This window comes from Polypterus senegalus, chromosome 7 (assembly GCF_016835505.1).
Source record: "Polypterus senegalus isolate Bchr_013 chromosome 7, ASM1683550v1, whole genome shotgun sequence".
Taxonomy (NCBI): domain Eukaryota; kingdom Metazoa; phylum Chordata; class Cladistia; order Polypteriformes; family Polypteridae; genus Polypterus; species Polypterus senegalus.
The window spans coordinates 34,382,796-34,403,940 of NC_053160.1; the positions used below are offsets into that span (position 1 = coordinate 34,382,796).

The window sequence follows — 21,145 nt, forward strand, 5'->3', positions numbered from 1 at the left end:
CAGCGGCAAGCGGCAATAGATCGCCACACAGAACACATGACATGCATGATATTCCAACTCTCTGCACATTTAGAATCTTTAGATTTATACTTGATATCACCTTCATGATGAAATGCATTAAAGTGTGTATGTTATATTTTACATATAATTTCGTTCAATTAATGAATACTGTTAATAATTACACACATGGGGGTGTCACGGTGGTGGAGCGATAGCACTGCTGTCTCACAGGGAGTTATGTCGCTGGTATTTCCTGCTTGTATTCCACACTGTGCTCCGGTTTCCTTCAACAGATATGCAGATTTGGGGATTTGGTGCCGCTAAAATGACGCTAGTGTATGCGAGTGCTTGTATTCACCTTGCAATGAGCTGAGGCCTCGTCCAAGGATTGTGTCTCACTCGTGCCAAATGCTTGCTGGGAATGGACACATGCCTGGATTGATGGATTTAATCAATAAACATAATTTTCAGCGATATTGCGGTAAGGTGTCATCAGAATTTAATGAGTGTTCTAGGCAATTCACAACACAGAGAAGCCGAACATGTTCTCATCGTGATAATATCTTGCACTGCCACCTGGTGGATTCCTCCAGATTTACGTAAAATACGCGCACAAGTATGAACACTACAACGCTTGCGTAGCAGGAGCGTCCGCTGCAGCATGTGTCGCGTCAAGTGAAGTATAACTCTGGCCTAACAGTGGCCAAACCATTATTCATAACAACAAAAATAACATTTTATTATATAAAGAAAGGCATGATCAAAATGAAAGTGGGGCCTGTCTTTATAAGGTCATGTCCCTTCTTGTTAGCTGGGACTGGTGCGCCTGCCATCCCAACATACATAGTGTAAGAAAATCACAGTCATAAAGAGCTGGGGCTCCTGCAGGCAAACCCTGTATAAATGAAAACCAAAGTGCAAAGCAGAAAGAAAGAAAGAAAGAAAGAAAGATCTTCACATATGCGATTCTCAAGTGTGACTGCTCCAAGATGGTGACATTTCTGGCTAAGTACAGGCCAGGCAGGAAGAGGCGGGTCCAGGTGGACGGACATGGGAAGTGACATCAGAGGTGGTAATTTTGTCACTCATCCGGTCTGTAGTGGGAGAAAGAGAAGAGGCATTAGTATACAACACCAGCCTGTGGACTGGTGAGAATTACCCGCCACCAGAGCCTTTAGCTGTCCCCAAGGGCCACGTGTGTGACAGTAGATACGCTCCCCCATCTCTCAAAACCTTTCTCCACCCCGACACGCTGCCTCTCTGCCAGTTGAGCCCGTGCCCTGATTCTCCTTCAGCCTCTAAACTCCAGAGTTCACTACAGGGATCAGCTTTTAAGCTCCATCCTGGAGTTCTATAATTATAAACCCCCCAAATAACTTCCCGTTTCAGGAATGGCTTTTGAAAATTTTGGAGTTGTCATTTCCCACTGGGGAAGTAAGTACCTACATGAGCCATAGTTTACAATTCCCACCCTGGTTGCGCTCCATCATTCATAGTAAGATCCTACTTTTTAGACTTTGCAATCCTATGCATGGGCCTGCTGGTCTGGGGCATACTATTGGCTATTCTGCCAGTCATTTTTGAACCTAGTGACCATAAAATAATTACATTAAGGGCACTTTTTAAACACACATGGCACGCTGCTTCATGACAACAGGTGTTTAGCCATATTGTAACTTGGAAGGGCTGTCCAGCTACCAGTGTGGACTCATCTTTTAAAGTAAAGATCCATCTCCTGCCACATGCCAACCTTAGAACCTTCCTGATCCTGGCAACCCCTTACCAACTGGACCTGTTACAAAATACAGAGACTAGAAAATGAATATAAAATCATTATGAATTGTCCTTCTAAGCTCCAACAACTTTTCCATTTTGGTCTACATAGAAATAAAGCATCTAGTTTGGTTAATCTGGTTCTCTCATTTTTTAAAGGGCACAACTACATCAATCAATCTTAATTTCATATAGCAGCCTTCAAAGAACATACTAACATGAAATACTTCCATTGTCCATGACCCCTGTCTGCTTGCAGCGATTCAACACTTTTCAGATTTACAGCATTTTAGTTTCTGGGCGTTGCATAAAACTCCAGGCAAAAGATTTAAGTACAAAAGAAACAAGAAACAAACAGATGGCTGTCAATGCGTCCCTCACCTTTATGAATGGACAGCAGGGAGGGTCGCACATCCGGAGGGTCGGTGGATTGAATCCTGATTGCAGCCTTTTGCTGATCTTGGCTGGAGCTTTGCACAGGAAAAGTCCCGCTGGCTCTAGAACTCTGAAGGATGAGGAAGGAAAGTCAGCCAGTGCTGCCTGCCATCTGAGTATTTCCTTGGTCAAGGGCAGAGAACCACAGCTATACCAACTCTTACATTTCATTTGACTCAACAAAGTAAAACTTTATTTGGGTCAGAAGAGAAAATAAACCATGCCATTTAAGTAAGAAGTGATCTTTGCTTTGAGACACTGTAATCAGAGATATTCAAATACGAGGGCCCGGCGTTACTGGATATTAATTAGACTTATGAAAGATGTCCTGTGCTTGAAAGTGCCAGTGAGAGATCACAAAGACAGTGAAGACAGCTGAGAAGATTATTGGTGTCTCTCTTCCCTCCATCATGGACACTTCACACCAAATGCTGCATCTGCAGAGCCACCAGCATTGTGAATGACCCAACACACCCTTCACACTCACTGTTTACACTCCGGGTACTGAAGCATTCGGGCCCTCACCACCAGAATGTGTAACAGTTTCTTCCCCCAAGCAGTCAGACTCCTGAACACTCACGGGCCGAAGGGTCTGATATCTGATATATGTGTTCTGTTCTGCAGTGTTGCACAGGTTTGCACATTTGACTCACATGCACCTTCTTATATATTATGTGTCTTTATGTTATGTGCCGTGGATTCTTCGATGTCCTGTGTTTTATGTAGCACCACGGTCCTGGAGGAACATTGTTTCATTTCACATTATGCTGTACTGCTGCATATGGATGAAATGGCAATAAATACTCTTGAACTTGAACATAATCCAGAATAACTGATGTGGATCCAAGCAATTCAACTACTTTTTTTTCTTTCTTTTCTGTAGATAGATAGATAGATAGATAGATAGATAGATAGATAGATAGATAGATAGGAAAACACTATATGATAGATAGATAGATAGATAGAAAAACACTATATAATAGATAGATAGATAACTTTATTTATCCCAAGGGGAAATTCACATACTCCAGCAGCAGCATACTGATAAAGAACAATATTAAATTAAAGAGTGATAACAATGAAGGTATAACAGACAGACAATAATTTTGTATAATGTTGACGCTTACCCCCCCAAGGTGGAACTGAAGAGTCGCATAGTGTGGGGGAGGAACGATCTCCTCAGTCTGTCAGTGGAGCAGGATGCTGCTCCTCTAACTGGAGATGATCCTGTTCAGTGGATGCAGTGGATTCTCCATGATTGACAGGAAGCTGCTTAGCGTCCATCGCTCTGCCATGGATGTCAAACTGTCCATTTCTGTGCCTACAATAGAGCCTGCGTTCCTCACCAGTTTGTCCAGGCGTGAGGTGTCCCTCTTCTTATGCTGCCTCCCCAGCACACCACCGCCTAGAAGAGGGCACTCGCCACAACCGTCTGGTAGAATATCTGCAGCATCATATTGCAGATGTTGACGGACGCCAGCCTTATAAGGAAGTATAGTCGGCTCTGTCCTTTCTTCCACAGAGCATCAGTGTTGGATGTCCAGTCCAATTTATCATCCAGCTGCACTCCCAGGTATTTATAGGTCTACATCCTCTGCACACAGTCACCTCTGATGATCACAGGGTCCATGAGGGGCCTGGGCCTCCTAAAATCCACCACCAGCTCATTGGTTTTGCTGGTATTCAGGTGTAGGTGGTTGGAGTCGCACCATTTAACAAAGTCCTTGATTAGTTTCCTATACTCCTCTTCCTGCCCACTCCTGATGCAGCCCACGATAGCAGTGTCGTCAGCGAACTTTTACACGTGGCAGGACTCTGAGTTGTATTGGCAGTCCGATGTATATAGGCTGAACAAGACCGGAGAAAGTACAGTCCCCTGCGTCGCTCCTGTGTTGCTGACTACAATGTCAGACCTGCAGTTCCCAAGACACACATACTGAGGTCTGTCTGTAAGATAGTCCACGATCCATGCCACCAGGTATGAATCTACTCCCATCTCTGTCAGCTTGTCCCTAAGGAGCAGAGGTTGGATGGTGTTGAAGGCGCTAGAGAAGTCCAGAAACATAATTCTTACAGCACCACTGCCTCTGTCCAAGTGGGAGAGGGATCGGTGTAGCATATAGATGATGGCATCCTCCGCTCCCACCTTCTCCTGGTATGCAAACGTGGTGGACCTGTGACTTCAGGTGGTGAAGCAGCAGCTGCTCCATGGTCTTCATCACATGTGACATCAGAGCGACAGGCTGGAAGCCATTCAGCTCACTAGGATGATACCTTTGGGACTCGGGTGATGCAAGACAAAGCCTCGGGACACATTTATATCCTAAAGCCCTGTGTCATGGGAATACAATATGTATGCAAACTTCACCATTTGTCAGGCAGAAACCAAATGTGTTCTGACTAGCAAGGAAAACCTTAATCTGTTTTAAAAAGAAGAAACAAGAGGATAGCCATGGTCAGGAAAACTGAGCTAAGGTCAAAACCAGGGTTCAAGAAAACAACCATCAAAGCCACAAAGGCCCTGTCCATGCAGAGGTCTGAACTGAGCGTTTTTCTGCCGTTTTGACAAATGAGAGGAGACCCTTCACTCCATCAGGCTCATTTGTTTAGCTTTCCAAACATCTCATCCAGACACGTCTTAAAGGTTGTCAAGGATTCTGCTGCAACTACATGCCTTGGCAGTTTGTTCCAGATTCCCACAACTCTTTGCGTAAAGAAGTTCTTTCTGGCCTATGTCATTGAAGCACTTCTCCTTCATTTCCACAGATGTCATCGAGTACAGTACATGATTCACCATTAAATTGAAAGAATTCTGCTGGATCTACTTTATCAACACTTTTAGGGATTTTGTAGACTCGGATTAGGTCTACATTGACACACCTCTGCTCGAGACTAAGCAGGTTTAACTGTCTGAGTCTGTCAGACCACCACGACAAAGAGTTAAAATATTTATCTGTTATTAAGAAGCACAACAGCATTTATTTCTATAGCACATTTTCATACAAATGATGTACAGTTAGGTCCATAAATATTTGGACAGAGACAACTTTTTTCTAATTTTGGTTCTGTATATTACCACAATGAATTTTAAATGAAACAACTCAGATGCAGTTGAAGTGCAGACTTTCAGCTTTAATTCAGTGGGTTGAACAAAACGATCGCATAAAAATGTGAGGCAACTAAAGCATTTTTTGAACACAATCCCTTCATTTCAGGGACTCAAAAGTAATTGGACAATTGACTCAAAGGTTCTTTCATGGGCAGGTGTGTTCAAGTCCATCGTTATGTCTTATCAGTTCAGCAAATAAAAGGCCTGGAGTTGATTTGAGGTGTGGTGCTTGCATGTGAAAGATTTTGCTGTGAACAGACAACATGCGGTCAAAGGAGCTCTCCATGCAGGTGAAAGAAGCCATCCTTAAGGTGCGAAAACAGAAAAAACCCATCTGAGAAATTGCTACAATATTACAAGCAAGCACTGGTGAACTCAGCAATGCAAAAAGACGTGGACGTCCACGGAAGACAACAGTGGTGGATGATCGCAGAATCATTTCCATGGTGAAGAGAAACCCCTTCACAACAGCCAACCAAGTGAACAACACTCTCCAGGGGTCGGCGTATCGATATCCAAGTCTACCATAAAGAGAAGACTGCATGAAAGTAAATACAGAGGGTGCACTGCAAGGTGCAAGCCACTCATAAACCTCCAGAATAGAAAGGCTAGATTGGACTTTGCTAAAGAACATCTAAAAAAGCCAGCACAGTTCTGGAAAACATTCTTTGGACAGATGAAGCCAAGATCAACCCCTACCAGAATGATGGCAAGAAAAAAGTATGGAGAAGGCGTGGAACAGCTCATCATCCAAAGCATACCACATCATCTGTAAAACATGGTGGAGTCAGGCAGTGTGATGGCTTGGGCATACATGGCTGCCAGTGGCACTGGGACACTAGTGTTTATTGATGATGTGACACAGGACAGGAGCAGCCGGGTGAATTCTGAGGTGTTCAGAGGCATACCGTCTGCTCAAATCCAGCTAAATGCAGTCAAATTGATTGGGCGGCGTTTCATGAAACAGATGGACAATGACCCAAAACAAACAGCCAAAGCAACCCAGGAGATTATTAAAACAAAGAAGTGGAAAATTCTTGAATGGCCAAGTCAGTCACCTAATCTTAACCCAATTGAGCGTGCATTTCATTTGTTGAGACTAAACTTCGGACAGAAAGGCCCACAAACAAACAGCAACTGGAAGCCACAGCAGTAAAGGCCTGGCAGAGCATTAAAAAGGAGGAAACGCAGCATCTGGTGATGTCCATGAGTTCAAGACTTCAGGCTGTCATTGCCAGCAAAGGGTTTTTAACCAAGTATTAGAAATGAACATTTTATTTCCAGTTATTTAATTTGTCCAGTTACTTTTGAGCCCCTGAAATAAAGGGATTGTGTTAAAAAAATGCTTTAGTTGCCTGACATTTTTATGTAATTGTTTTGTTCGACCCACTGAATTAAAGCTGAGAGTCTGCACTTCAACTGCATGTGAGTTGTTTCATTGAAAATTAATTATGGTGATGTACAGAACCAAAAACAAGATGAAGGAAGAAAAAGGAAAATATAAAAATAAGCTTAGGCAATACTAAATAACAAATAATACAGTAAGGTCCAATGGCCAGGAGGACAGAAGAAAAAAGAAGAAACTATCTGCAGGGGTTCTGAGACCACCCAGCCCCCACTGGGCATTCTACCTAACATAAATGATCTCAATCAGTCCTCATGGTTTTCAGGCTTCACGTGGAAGAATTAGATAATGATGGTCAAGTGGACATCTGGCCTTCAACCCATCAATGTAGGGAATGCACGGTGCTTTGATCACAAAATAAAAGGAAAAAGAACAGCAGAGAAAGTAGCGGCTTAGGTGTGGAAAACCAATGCAACAAGTCAGAAAGTGTACACGTGGTGTAACATTCAGCTGCGTCCATGGGCTGCAGACGCTGTAATCTTCAAAAGGACCGAGTTCAGTAGGTAGCTATTGGTGTTTTATATTATGAAGAATTACCCTGCTTTGTTCCATTTAGAAGTACATTTATGATTTTAGATTTTGATTTCTGTTGGTTTTATCATCTTTTTCTGCTCTTTTGATCTCCTGGATTTTTTTTTGGATTGTTTTTACTTGATTTTTCCTACATACAGTATTGTGCTTTTGATGCACCTCTTTTTGACACAACGGTTTTGACCAGTGCTTCATTCTCTGACTACATGACATCTTTTTTTACTGCATTTTACAATGTAGCAGTACAATTACGATACCATTTAATGTTTTTACCTAAAAACTTACTTGAGTTGAAAGTGAATACTTCATCCATCTATCCATTATCCAACCTGCTATATCCAGCTAGAGGGTCACGGGGGTCTGCTGGAGCCAGTCCAGGCCAACACAGGGCACAAGGCAGGAAACAAGCTCCAGGCAGGGCACCAGCCCACCGCAGAAGTGAATACTTACGTTTATCAAATAAATGTATTAGGATTGTTTTAATGAATACTAGGGGGCTCCGTCCCCTGCTCACTTCGCTCCCCAACCCCTGTGTTTGTGTTTCTGGAAATAATTCTTTTTTTCCTTGGAACTGTTACATATGCATTATTTTCAGTTTTACTTTAAAACTACAGTAAAAACAGCATGTGGAATTAACTTTTCTTCAAGGACGAATTGAATTTTGATCGTTTGATTGGCCTGTCATGGACATAACGCAATATATAACTTGCCGTGAGTGAACATTGTTTCTTTCTCTAGTAAGTCTTCTCTTATAGGTAGATTTTGACTTTGAAAGTTTCCAATGTCTAGTAGCCAGTTGGAGAAATCATCCAAATTTTTATTTGCTCACATATATTTTTTCAATTTGAATTGTTGGAACAAGGACCATAAAGGCCCACTCTTTTGACATGCATCATAAGTCTGTGGTCGGCCTCCTTTCTTGACTACTGGTAGATAATTCAGGATTGGTTTCTCTTTTTGGAATTTCAGCACAGACAAACCAATCGACATCATCAGCCATTAATAATTTTTCTGCAGATTAATCAATAAATGTATGTGAGGCAAACCCCGTTTTTGAAATTCTATTGTGTAAATGTATGCTCTGATGCGACCAAACACCGTTTCTAGTTCATTCAATAAAAATAAGACTTTCTGGTAAAACAATCTACTTGAAATAACATGAAAGTAAGAATATCCAGAGCCGATGTAGCTGGTGGCATTGTTCCCAAGAATCTGCGCATTTCTGCCCATTGTGGATTGCACATCATTGTAATAAATACCACTGGACATCTGATAGTTCGGGATATTGCCATTGCATCATGAGATAACTGTTGCAATGCTCCTCTTGCTATGATGATGGTAATATTACTGCTTTATGTATTTTGAATTTGTCTGAACCACTGATATCTGAATTTTGAACGTGATCAATGAGCCCTTGCATATGTTCCATTCTAAGTTTTGCTTGGTTTGATTTAATGAAGAAGAGACAATTAGCTTTGACTTTTACATATGCATTAATAATGTAATGTTGTGATGGACGTTGAGATGGCAGAAGTGGGTTAAACACATTGGATTGTTTCAGTAATTTTGACCCCGAAATATTGTGTGCGTGATATTCGTTTAGCAGAATGCGTTTGTTTCGTATTGTATGATCATGCTGTTTCGCCATCTGGGAAAAGCAAAGGAAAGAGTAAAGCATCTGAATGTGGTGATGTATGGGGTGGTCCAGATCTAATTATGTAATTTTCATTACGTTATAACTTAAGTTTATTACATAGAAAATCACCCGAAAAATCCCGGACCATCGAGAAGTGTGCGAACTGCCGACATGAAGAATCGTCTTTGCGCCGAACTGGAATCGTCCCCGCATAAATCAAAGTCATCCAGACGATCTGGATCTGCATAATTAGATCTGGACCACCCCGTATACGACAGAAATGACGAATTGTGCTTTGCCTTTGGATATACATGAATATCTACTGTGTTTGATATCTTCTTTCGAAATAATTATCGTTGACAATTCGTCACACGTTGGTTTATTATAAATACGACTGTGATCTTTTGGATTCGGGTAGAAATCCAAGAACATTTCTTTTTCTGTGTTTTTTAGATAAATGACGTGTAAAGTATGGATTTTGGATGGACATATGGATTTGTATCCAGTATTGGCTGTATAATATCTATTACGTCTGATCGTTTACCTCTTTCGATTATATGTTGCATCGCTTCTCTGTGATCATAAATATACACCTGTCCGAATTGTGGTTTCTTTGAAATTAAACTTGTCATAGCTGTAATTGCTGTGGGACCACAGAGTCACATAGCGTATGGTCCATTATTGTGTAAATCTACATTTTGTGCACTGAATGATGCAAACACAAAAAGGTTATTGTAGACGCGTATATTTTGCCTGTAGGGTTTGTGGATTTCACTTTCACCAAACATCAAATCTTTTAATTCTCGCGGATATGCCTATTCATTGGGAAGCAACGGTGCTTTTCCCTTATGGCAACATGAATTCGACGATCTACAAGTCTCCGATTTAATGTCTACATACCTCTGACATATCACTTATGCCCTGTGGTCCCCGGCCGGGCTCAGGAGGACCAGAGGAGGGCTTGTGCCTCCTCCAGACCGCGAGGAGGCGTCCATTCTGGTTATGTAGGGGGCCTCGGGTAAAGGGCTTGGAAGCCCAGCCCTGTAGGGACCCGTGGCCACTGCCAGGCGGCCCCGATGCCGGAATATCCCGTGTGGTCCCCGGCCGGGACGCCCAGGAGGACCAGAGGAGGGCTTGTGCCGCCTCCTCCAGACCGTGAGGGGGCGTCCGTCCTGGTTATGTTGGGGGCCAGGCGGCGCCCAGGTGCCTGAGGAACCCTGGAGCCCAGCACTTCCGCCACACCAGGAAGTGCTGGGGGGAAGACGACAGGGTACACCCGGACGGCTTCCGGGTGCGCAGCCAGCACTTCCGCCACACTGGGGTGTGGCTAAGACTGATTGCCGGGAAGCAGCTGGAGCCCATCCGGGTTTCTATAAGAGGGGCCGCCTCCCTCCAGTCATTGGCGGATGTCGGGCAGTAGTAGACAGAGCTGGAGAGAAGACTGGAGGCGGCCAAGAGAACGGCAAAAGGACTGTGAGGCCAGGACTTTTGGGGGAAGGGTGCAGAAGGCACTGGGTGGTGCACTGAAAATATAATTGTAAATATTGTAAATAAAAGTGTGTTGGGTGAACTTACGATGTCCGTCTATCTGTGTCCGGGCTAGCGTTCACAGTGGCATAGTCGGCAGGATGCTCCGCCTGGTGCAAGGCGGGGACCTGTGTTAATAACAAATATGTCTGTGAATGGCCCGGCGCAGCAGCAGACCCCACACACTGGCTGCAGGAGCGGCCCGTGCACAACCCCGCGGGAGCGGTTAACCCCAGAGACCGCCGCCGGACCACAGAAAGGCCATCCCCGGGTGCGGAGGAGGAACGGACATCACCGGAGCGCAGCGGGCTCCGAAAGTCGCACTGTCCGGACAGACAGCCAGGCCGGAATTGCGACGCAGAAGGCCACGCCGAGGCAGGGGCCTCGGCATGACGGGATCCGCGAGGTGAGTGCCCTGCCCTGCAGTAATCGGCCCTTCGGGGTCGCACGTACCTTTTTCCTACAGGGAGGGACGATCCGGATCCGCGTCCGTGGCAGGAGCACGCCGGGCCACGGGCTGCGAACTCGGAGCCGCTGCGGCTCAAAGAATCGCCGCAGCTGCGAAGCTGCGAGGAGGCACGTCACCGCACCCAGAGCAGGGGAGACAAGATGGCCGCGGGCCGGATGTCCCGCCCGCTGACAGGCACGGGATTGGCGGTGTGTCTTGTGTGCCCGCCAATGACGGTACAGAGGCGGGACCAAGGAACGCCAGTCTCGTGCCTAGAAGAGACCCGATTGGGCCAGAAGGAGTGGCCCACAGGAGGCAGGCGTCGCGTGGTGCTGATGGACAGGTAAACCCACCGGCGTCAGTTTCTCTGTTTTCACCAGCGGCTCGGGGCAAGCCAGAGGATTCCCTTCGGCCCGCCGAGTCGAGTGGGTGTAGCTACACAAAACTGACATGTGTGAATGGAACCCGGGCACAGACAGGCAGACATGTTGTTTTCTACCACCACACGTTTATTTACAATACTATTTACAATAAAGTTCAGTGCACACAAACCCCAAGACCCCAAAATCCAGGCCTCTCACACACGTTGCCATTCTTCTGGCCGCCTCCACTCTCGATCCTCGTGCTTCGTCCTGCTTCCACCCGACTCCAGCCTCAAATGTAGGGAGGCGGCCCCTTTTACCTTCACCCGGATATGCTCCAGGTGCTCCCCAGCAATCACCTGCTGACACGCCCCCGTGTGGCAGAAGGGCCGGCTGTACTCCCGGAAGCACTCCAGGTGTCCCTGCTTTTCTTCCCCCCCAGCACTTCCTGGTGTGGCGGAAGTGCTGAGGTCCAGGGTTCCCAAGGCATTGGGGTGCCCCCTGGCGGTGACCACGGGCCCCTACAGGGCTGGGCTTCCAAGCCCTCAACCCATGGCCCCCAAAGCAACCAGGGTGGCGGCTCCCACGTGATCCAAGGTGGGCGCACGCCCTCTTCTGGTCCCTCAAGGCGTCCTGGCCGGGTCGTCGCCCCTGGCATCCTTGACACATGTGATATGAAATCTCAAAATCCATGAGAGAAGAAGTTGCTTGCTAAAAAGTTAAATATTAACAACTGGTACCAGATAAAACAGATATTATCAGAAAGCAACAAGCAGGTGACAATGGCAAAGGATATTTGAGGATGATCGGACTATGTTATGATTAACTTGTGGCAGGGTTTACTAATAGGACTTCAATTCCCAGCAGCCACCAGAAAAAAAAAAAACAGGTGTCGTTGGAGATCATTGGAGTGGAGCTGTTGCAAACCTTCAGCATCTAAGTGGGCATTTTTAGGAAAAATTGGAAACTCCACTTGAATTATAACGAGGTGTGGCTTTTTCTTGCAGAGTGCATATCCATGTATGCTGCGATTACACATTTCCTAAGTTATATTTTTTTCATAGCTGATTTATTGTGCAGGGCGGGGCAGTGGGTAGCACTGCTGCCTCACAGTAAGGAGACCCAGGTTCACTTCCCGGGTCCTCCCTGTGTGGAGTTTGCATGTTCTCCCCGTGTCTGCGTTGGTTTCCTCCCACAGTCCAAAGACATGCAGGTTACGTGCACTGGCGATCCTAAATTGTCCCTAGTGTGTGAACTGCGGTGGGCTGGCACCCTGCCTGGGGTTTGTTTTCTGCCTTGCGCCCTGTGCTGGCTGGGATTGGCTCCAGCAGACCCCAATGACCCTGTGTTAGGATATAGCAGGTTGGAAAAATGACTGACTGACTTACTGTGTATTTTAGTGCTTGTACAACACTGAGCAGTAATGAACCCACCGATTACCCCACAATGCTTGCAACCCTATAATTTGTGGTATGGTTAAGAAAATCATCTATACATCACCAGCAAGCTTGAATATACACTGTCCCACCAGTTGGGAAAACCACACTAAACCACCGCTCTGAGGGGTGAGGTGACAGACATCTTGTTTATTTCTTTACCCGTGTCCCAAGCTGTTTATCCAGTTATGAGCTATAAGGAGCCTTTTTACCCATCCCAGTAGTGCTAGGCTGTGGTGCCAGCCTATTGGAGGGCACACTTACACACACACACACACACACACACACACACACACACACACACACACACACACACACACACACACACACACACACACACACACACACTCACTCACTATCTGAAGCTTTCAGATTTGACAATTAATTAAAACATGCACATCTGGAGAAAAACCCATGCAGACATGAAAAAAGCATTTCAGCTTTACTCAGACAGGACCAGGGCCGGGGCACTGGAGCTCTGCAGAAGCGGGACACCGATTAGATTGATTTATTATATAGTGTAGCCATGTACTAAAGACAGCACTACTACTACTACTGCTATTACCACCACCACACACTACTTTGTGAAAATGGATGAATTTAATCATTTTGTTATTAATTTTCTGAAAGTTTCTAGTAGACTCCAGTAATCAGATTCGGAATATTTTTATCTGATTACTTCATTTAAGTGAGGCAACAACAGTGAGTCATATCCAGCCTGCCGAGGCTTTATTTTTATATAAAAAAGAGAACATACTTTATAAATTCCCTAAACATGTCTATGTAAATTATGACTCATCAAACTGATGAAAGGCCTCATAAGCCTATGGTTTACAGATAAGGAAGATGCATGTTACATGGAATGGTATTCTGTCTTGATTGGGGTCCCATTTTGCTCCCTATGTTATTCAAATTCTAATGTCTGAATGGCCTCCAGGCTAAGGTAAGATAACATGAGCAGGTTTAAACCTGAAATAACTGAATAAACGCAGAGAAAGTAAAATACTGGTTGGAAAATCTAACATTTGTTGAGAAACACAACTAAACCACACACCTAGTCATTACAATATATAATTCGCTAATGCAGGGCGGTATGAAGCCGACCCTGTACTCACAACAGACACCAGTGTAGGCCAGATCAGATTAGGATAAGAAATTTAATAACAAACAAAATAATTACTTGACAGGGAAAAAAGAAAGGAGAAAAATAAAATCAATACACACAATATCAAAACTGTCCTACTGGACCTCCTTGTTTTTGTCTAACTTTGCTTTAAGGCAATACAGTCATCCCTCACCTACTGCGGGGGTTACGTTCCAGACCCTCCCCCCCTCGCGAAAGGTGAAAATCCACGAAGTAAAAACCATATGTTTATATGGTTATTGCTATATATTTTAAACCCTTATAAACTCTTCCACACTCTTATAAATATTCCCTGCACAGTTATACAGCTTAAACCCTTTGTATTCTCTTAGATATTAGGTAAGATTCGTTGAAATTATGTATGTAAACACACTGTTTATATACAGTAAAACCTAAATATTATTTTAAAGATATCGAGCATCTCCGATATCACATATGTTGCAGCCATTACGATAAACAGATCGTTTTGGAGCCATAATGAAGGGCTTGACAATGCACAAAGATAAACACAAAAGAGCACAAAAGTGAACTCTTTACACTCGAAGCACGTTGATGCTGAATGAGCGAGGCGAGACTTCCTTGTTAACGCAGCGGAATTGAATTTGGCACTCCGTCACTGAGCCAATCAGCACACAGGAACTTAACTGCGTGCTCTGATTGGGTAGCTTCTCAGCCATCCGCCAATAGCGTCCCTTGTATGAAATCAACTGGGCAAACCAGCTGAGGAAGCTTGTACCAGAAGTAAAAAGACCCATTGTCTGCAGAAACCCGTGAAGTAGTGAAAAATCCGCGTTATATATTTAGATATGCTTACATTTAAAATCCGCAATAGAGTGAAGCTGTGAAAGTCGAAGCGCAAAATAGCGAGGGATTACTGTATAACCAATATGCTCCTTCCTACCTTCTGGTGTACCTCTTCCCAAAAAAACATAGGTTTCTTCTTCTGCCTCACACATGTCTCCACCCTGCTCCTGACTCCAAACTTGTCCAACTGAGCTACTCAAACCCATAAGTAAGAACCTCTTGGTCACCGTCATTCCCACAGAGACTCTGGAAAGAACTATTCTTCCCAGAAGTCTTTGTAGGAAGCTTAAGTTCTGGCAGTCAAGTTAAACACAGCATAAATGCACTGTCTGGATGGCTTATCTCTATGGGGATGTGAACTGCTGTACATTTTTATTGTTATACAACTTTGTCAAATTACATGAAAGCAATTTGCTTTAATATTACCTCACATGAAGCGGTGGGGTGGGCAAATGTATAATCTGCTGTGGCGGACGGCCAGGACCCTTGCCTAGTTGGGAGGCATTTTTAAAGGAATGACTTGTGGAGAGAGTGTGAACAAGCCACTATCTCCCCTGGATCGCTAGATGGCAGCGGATCTTGTTCAAAAAGCGGATGCCACCAGTATAGAGCAGGGTTCAACTTTAAGATTAGGCACCCTTACACTATTTTAAGATTAGGCACCCAATCTAAATTTTAAGATTAGGGACCCTGGTGTACCTGGCCTTACCCCCACGAACCTTAAGATCAGGGTTTGTAGTAGGGGCTTTTGGCGTCTGCTTTTTGAACAAAACCCGCGGCAGCCTGATGGATTCCCACAGGGCATGCTGGTAGTTGGAGTCTGATAGCTCAGCCCTGGTGGGTTCTGGGGGTGTCGCCAGGGGGTGCTGCAGGGATGGCAGAGCCCTACTTTGTCAGGCTGCCACCTCAACCAGAAGTGCTTCCAGACCATGTTAAAAGCCCACCAGAAGTACTCCCGGATGCAGGGTAAAAGAAGCCATCTGCCACTGCTCCAGGAGGAGGGAGTTGGGAGGAAGAGGGATAAAGCTTGCTGGGGGAGGAGAGGAGGTAGAAGGACTGAGAAAGGGAAAGAGAGAAAAGGAAAGAAATAAGAAACAAAAGAGCTGTGTGCTGTACAGGTGGGAAACTATTGGGAAGAGTTTCCCACAGCAAAATAAGAGCCGTGTGTGTTGCTGGACTTGTGCCTTGTGTCTGTGGTGTTGGGTTTGGGGAGCTGGTGTGCCCCTTCCAGGCTACACTGCACATCACCATCACAATCTGTAATGGTGTTCAAAGTGTGATGAAAAATTCTAGAAATGCTTCAGCTTGACATACCCAAATCACTTCTGTGGCAAAGATGCATTTTCCCTGTGGCCATAAAGCATAACGTTACCAACACTTTCATACAGTGCATGGCTTCTCTGCGTAGATGGAACAAACATGTGAAGTAGAAGAATATTATAAGGTGCGGCGGACACCCCGTCAACACAATGGATCTGGGGGACCAACCATGGGATCCACACTACGTCCCCTGGAACACTTGGTGGCAGGCCCCCTGGGTTGCATCGGGGCCACAGGCATGGGACTTCGGAGCTCATCCCTGTTGGGTTCCATGGCCACCGCCAAGGGAAGCTACAAGGACTTAACGAGCCCGTTTGGGCTGTGATGCAGCCACACCCGGAAGTGCAGCCTAGTTAAGCTCATTACCACCTGTAGCACGTCCGCATGGGCTATAAGAAGAGCCTGCAGCCATTACTCACTGCGCCAGAATTGTTGGGGGGGCCGGGGTGTGGGGGTGGACGACGACAACGACATGGCCCTGGGAGGAGCGAAGGAAGGGAAGAGTGGTTTGGGTGTTTTTCTTTGGTGGTGTTTTTGGGACTGTGTTGTGCCTGTGGGGATTATGGGGAAGACGTGCCCCACAGGTGAAGAAAAATAAAATCTTTTTGTTTATTTTGCCTGTGCCACTATCGCTCCCTTGAACTCTCAGGTACCACGCCAAACACCAGGTGAAAGTGCAATAATAATTATTTTTATTATTATAATAAAGTGCACCAAGCACCCTCCACTCTGCACTACTCATAAATCAATCACAAACACAATAAACCAATCCTCCGACTCCCAGACACGTTGCCCTCCTACCACCCAGCTCAGCTCACCGTCTGGGAGCTCCTACAGGCCTTTATATCTCCTGACCCGGAAGTGTTCCTAATCCCCAGTCCATGTGACTCTCAATCACTTCCGGGTCAGGTACAAGTTCTTTTCTTCACCCCGGAAGCCCGTCGCTCAAATTTCCGGGTTATAGGTCAAATAAGGCTCCCCAAGCCTCCCTAGAGTGGCTCCTGGTGGCCCCCACGGTATCCAGCAGGGCTGTCCATGAGGCCCTGCTGGAATTCGAAGACCTTCCATGCTGCTGGGAGGGCTCCCTCTAGCGGCCTGGGGGTATTGGCCGGGCTACAAAGCCGACCATGGACCAAAGCGCCAATAAAGCTCCTTTTTACAAATTACAAATACTATTCTATCTCTGTTAATTCTATATATTTTTACCAGTTCATTAGAAGTTAATTGTTGTCCAGCATTTCCAAACCGTTCAGTCATTCCTCATATATATGTGTTACCGATCTCTGCCTGAATGCCATCTTCTGGCAGCTCCTAGCGAGTTACGACTGCGTATATGCTCTCCTACACCCAGGTGTAGTTATGAGTAGTATCCTAAATTATGAAAATTGATAAACTGCTTTGACTCCTATTCCTAAGAGTAGCACCAAATTTGAGTCACTCTGAGATGTTTCAGAAGGGTACTTGATAAATATGGGCCCAGTTCTCAGTCCAATTGAGAATTTGTGGCTGGACTTGATAAAGGCTGTTCACTCACAATTCTCATGCATCCTGATGAGAGCTTTAGCACTTTTGCAAAAGAGAATGGGAAACACTGCAGTGTCTGGATGTTGTAAGGCTGATGGAGACCTGTATAGATAAATACTGGGGGTGAATACTTATGTACAGTAATCCCTCCTCGATCGCGGGGGTTGCGTTCCAGACCCCCCTGCGAAATAGAAACCATATGTTTGTATGGTTATTTTTATATATTTTAAGCCCTTATAAACTCTCCCACACTGTTTATAAATATTCCCCGCACAGTTATACAGCATAAACCCTTTGTATTCTCTTAGATATACAGTGACACTAAACGTACGTACATGTATTAAGTACTGTAAGTAGAAAATTAATTATGGTTACTCACCAACAATGACACGATGACTTGTCCGATAACAATGAGTTTAATTTTACTGCACAACAAAGGAGAGCGTTATAGCTCTTCTAAAGGAGCCTCTTCAGGCAACTGTATATCACCGCCGTTGTTCTTCTTCCGGCAGACTTCAATCCAAATCCCTAAAGCAGATTCCATCCAGACTACTGCCTTATTACATCCACTTACAACTCATTTTGCACCCTGGTTAAAAGGACACTGCGGCCATAGATCTTATATTCCTTTTCTACTTTTTAAATAAAAAGAATCATAGCCTCATTGAAGCAGTAGCAGGAGCAGATCGTTTTCAAGCCATAATGAAGGGCTTGACTATGCACAAAAGTTAACTCTTTACACAGCGAAACACGTGCTTACATATAAAATCCGCGATAAGAGTGAAGCCGCGAAAGTCAAAGCGCGATATAGCGAGGGATTACTGTAATCTATTATTTTGCGTTTTATATTTGCAATTAATTTAGACCACTTTGCAGAGACCTCTTTTCACTTTAATGTTGAAGAGCCATTTCCAGTTGATCAGTTACAAAAAATTCAAATCCACCTGGATTCAAACATGAAAACTTCCAAGGTGATGAATACATCTTATAGGCACTAGAGGTATTTCTCTACCTCATGCTGAATATCAAGTGTATATCAAATAAGTGGGTCTAATTTGAGGGAGGTAAAGGAAAAATGTGAAAGGGATCTTGGAGCGGGCTGGGTAGCTTTGTTCTGAAAACACAATGGAGAGCTTTAAGGAGACTAAAACCCACACAAACCATTGGTGTAATTCCAGATTAGGTAAGGCCCCCACACCACCTGACTGGTCTCAAATTAGGACAGAGAGGGTCTTCTTGTGTGTCATACCACAGGAATTGACACACAATAAATTAAACTCCTCGACAATATTTATGGGAGGAGTAAGGTGGTGCACAGAACTAATGAATGTTCATTTTGACAACAGCTAATTTATATTAGAATAATAAAGAATGTGAGACAGAGAGGACAGAGACATTTTAGTCCCCTTTAATATGCACTTAGGATGTACTGTACCAATGTTACATAAGGAGAAAAAGATGTCAATTATCTTGATACTTGGTGGAGATGGAATGCGGGACAGCCAGTGAAAAAGAAAGATTCAATACCAGATAACCTAAAGGGAAGCAGGGCAGACTTAGTCCAGTTAATTTTATAACCAGATAAGACTTTACAGGAACAAAGTATGCTGGGAACATCAGGATGATCAGAGTGGCTGTTTCTGAGAAAGAAACATTACAACGATAATAATTTCTAGGAAGATAAACAACTAATTTACATTTTATACTTTTGTTTTGTTATCAATCCAAATGCGTTCTTGCTCTGTGCAGAAAACATCCCCACCTATCACTTGTACACTACATTGGTTCTGGTTTTCGCAGCGTAATTATATTAAACTAATAATTATAAACGAGTTATCAGTGCGTCTATACTATATTCTTGTCTAGTTGATGCTTATAAATAGTTATATGCGAAAAATTATTGCTGTTTCTCTATATATGAATAAATGTATGCAAAATTTATCTCTATACGTCATTTTAATTTTCTATTTAAATAGGTTATATTCAGATATGTTGGAGGGCGGCAAATTGAAGCACTGCGCCGCCCCGAGCGGCATGAACTTTAGCTATGCCACTGCTGAAGTGGGCAGTAATGTAAATCCACTTGAATTGTGGAAAACACAAGATGAACATCTCCCCAAATTGGGGAAACTTGCAAAAAAGTAGCTGTGCACCCCTGCCTCAAGCAGCCCTTCTGAGGGGGCTTTCAGTACTGGAGGAAATGTTGTAACATGGAGCCGTGCTGCTCTGAAGCCAGCTGCTGCAGACAGACTGGTGTTTGTCACACAACTTCAAGTTTCCTCAGTAGAATTGTATAATTGTTTTATTTTTTCTGATATTTTTATGTAATATTGTTAGTACTTGAAGTTAGTGATTTGTTTAAAAAAAAATTTTTTTTTTTTTGTACCGGCAATATACGACAGAACTTGTTTACAAATGCTGCAGTTTTTGTTTCTTTTTCCTGTCCAGTATTGGACAGATCATTATATTTTTACACTATAGTACAGGTTGTTAGATTTTTGTTCTTGCTTGTATGCTGCACAATTCACCTTACAACAGAGTAGTATAGGTTTATCCAGACTGTAATGTTTATGCCCTGTAGTTCAATTATGATTAGTATTTTATTGCTTTTGAAAATATCATCTGATTATCTTTATTATCAATGTCCCAGAAAATATCGACATATAATTTCATTTGCCAATATTGCACACTACGACTCTGAGGAAACTCTCAGGGGAGCACTCTGCTCTCATACACTCACCACTACGTCTATCATCTGTCTTTGGATAGTTGAAACTGACAATATTTTCTCTTTGTGGACCAGAAAACTGAGATCCAGTCTGCCAAACCAAAGCTGTGTGCCATTACTCTGAAATGGCTAATAAGATGCCATTACTTCAAGAGAATTTCAACATTTAAACTCTTGTGCCAGAAAGAGTAATGCTTCTGCCTTTGACTTTGCATGCAACACAGCAAAGGGCCCAACTGATGAAAGCACTGCACACCACAGAGAATGGATTATACAGCAAAGAGAAAGAGTGCACTCAAACACAAGAAAAACCTCCACTTGCACTCAGAGCAACAACAAAGCAACAACTCCACACGACACTGGGCAGCATCTTTAAGGACCTGGTATCGTAAAGCTATATATTGGCACAGATAAAAATTAGGACACTAAACAGCCAGCCTCTCTATGTTACGTGTTAATCTGTCTAGGTCTTATCTGTCAACATACTGTTCAGATGAAGTTATCTTATTTATAATCCTTGTGTTTCTCATTAAATTACCCTCTTTCTTAAAATGAGTGTGTTTGAGTTACCTTGATATAAGTAACAGTTGGAGAACTGCCTTCTGCAACAGAGGAAAGTAAGGTAAATAAAGTAACAGCCTTGCTGTATTAACTGAGTGAAATCCCACCCCATTTCCTATAACCATAACATTTTCTAAGCTTGTTTAAATCAGATCAGTGTTGCAGGATTAGCACAGAGCACAAGATAGGAGCAACAACCACTAAATGGGGTGCCAGTCCATTGCATGGCCAACACAGCACACATCAGGGCAGATTTACTGCTGAGAATCAACCTAACCTGCATGTCTTTAGACTGTGGGAGGAAACCCATGCAGACAAAGGGAGAACATGCGATGTGAACACCGGCTTCCTTACTGAGAGACAGCAGAGCTACCACTTTGTCATCATGCTGCCCCATAAACT

General features: G+C 44.0%; 1 protein-coding gene across 1 annotated transcript in view; it reads right to left on the reverse strand.

Annotated features, from left to right (window-relative positions):
* Positions 1–639: 639 nt before the first annotated feature.
* Positions 640–21,145, reverse strand: part of ptcd2 (pentatricopeptide repeat domain 2) — a 51,137-nt gene continuing 30,631 nt past the window's right edge. The window contains exons 11-12 of the mRNA XM_039758469.1: positions 2,155–2,278; positions 640–1,094 (exon numbers count right to left, since the gene is read on the reverse strand). Of these exons, the coding sequence (XP_039614403.1) occupies positions 1,006–1,094; positions 2,155–2,278 (213 nt within the window). The 3' untranslated portion in view covers positions 640–1,005. The remainder of the gene's footprint in view (positions 1,095–2,154; positions 2,279–21,145) is intronic.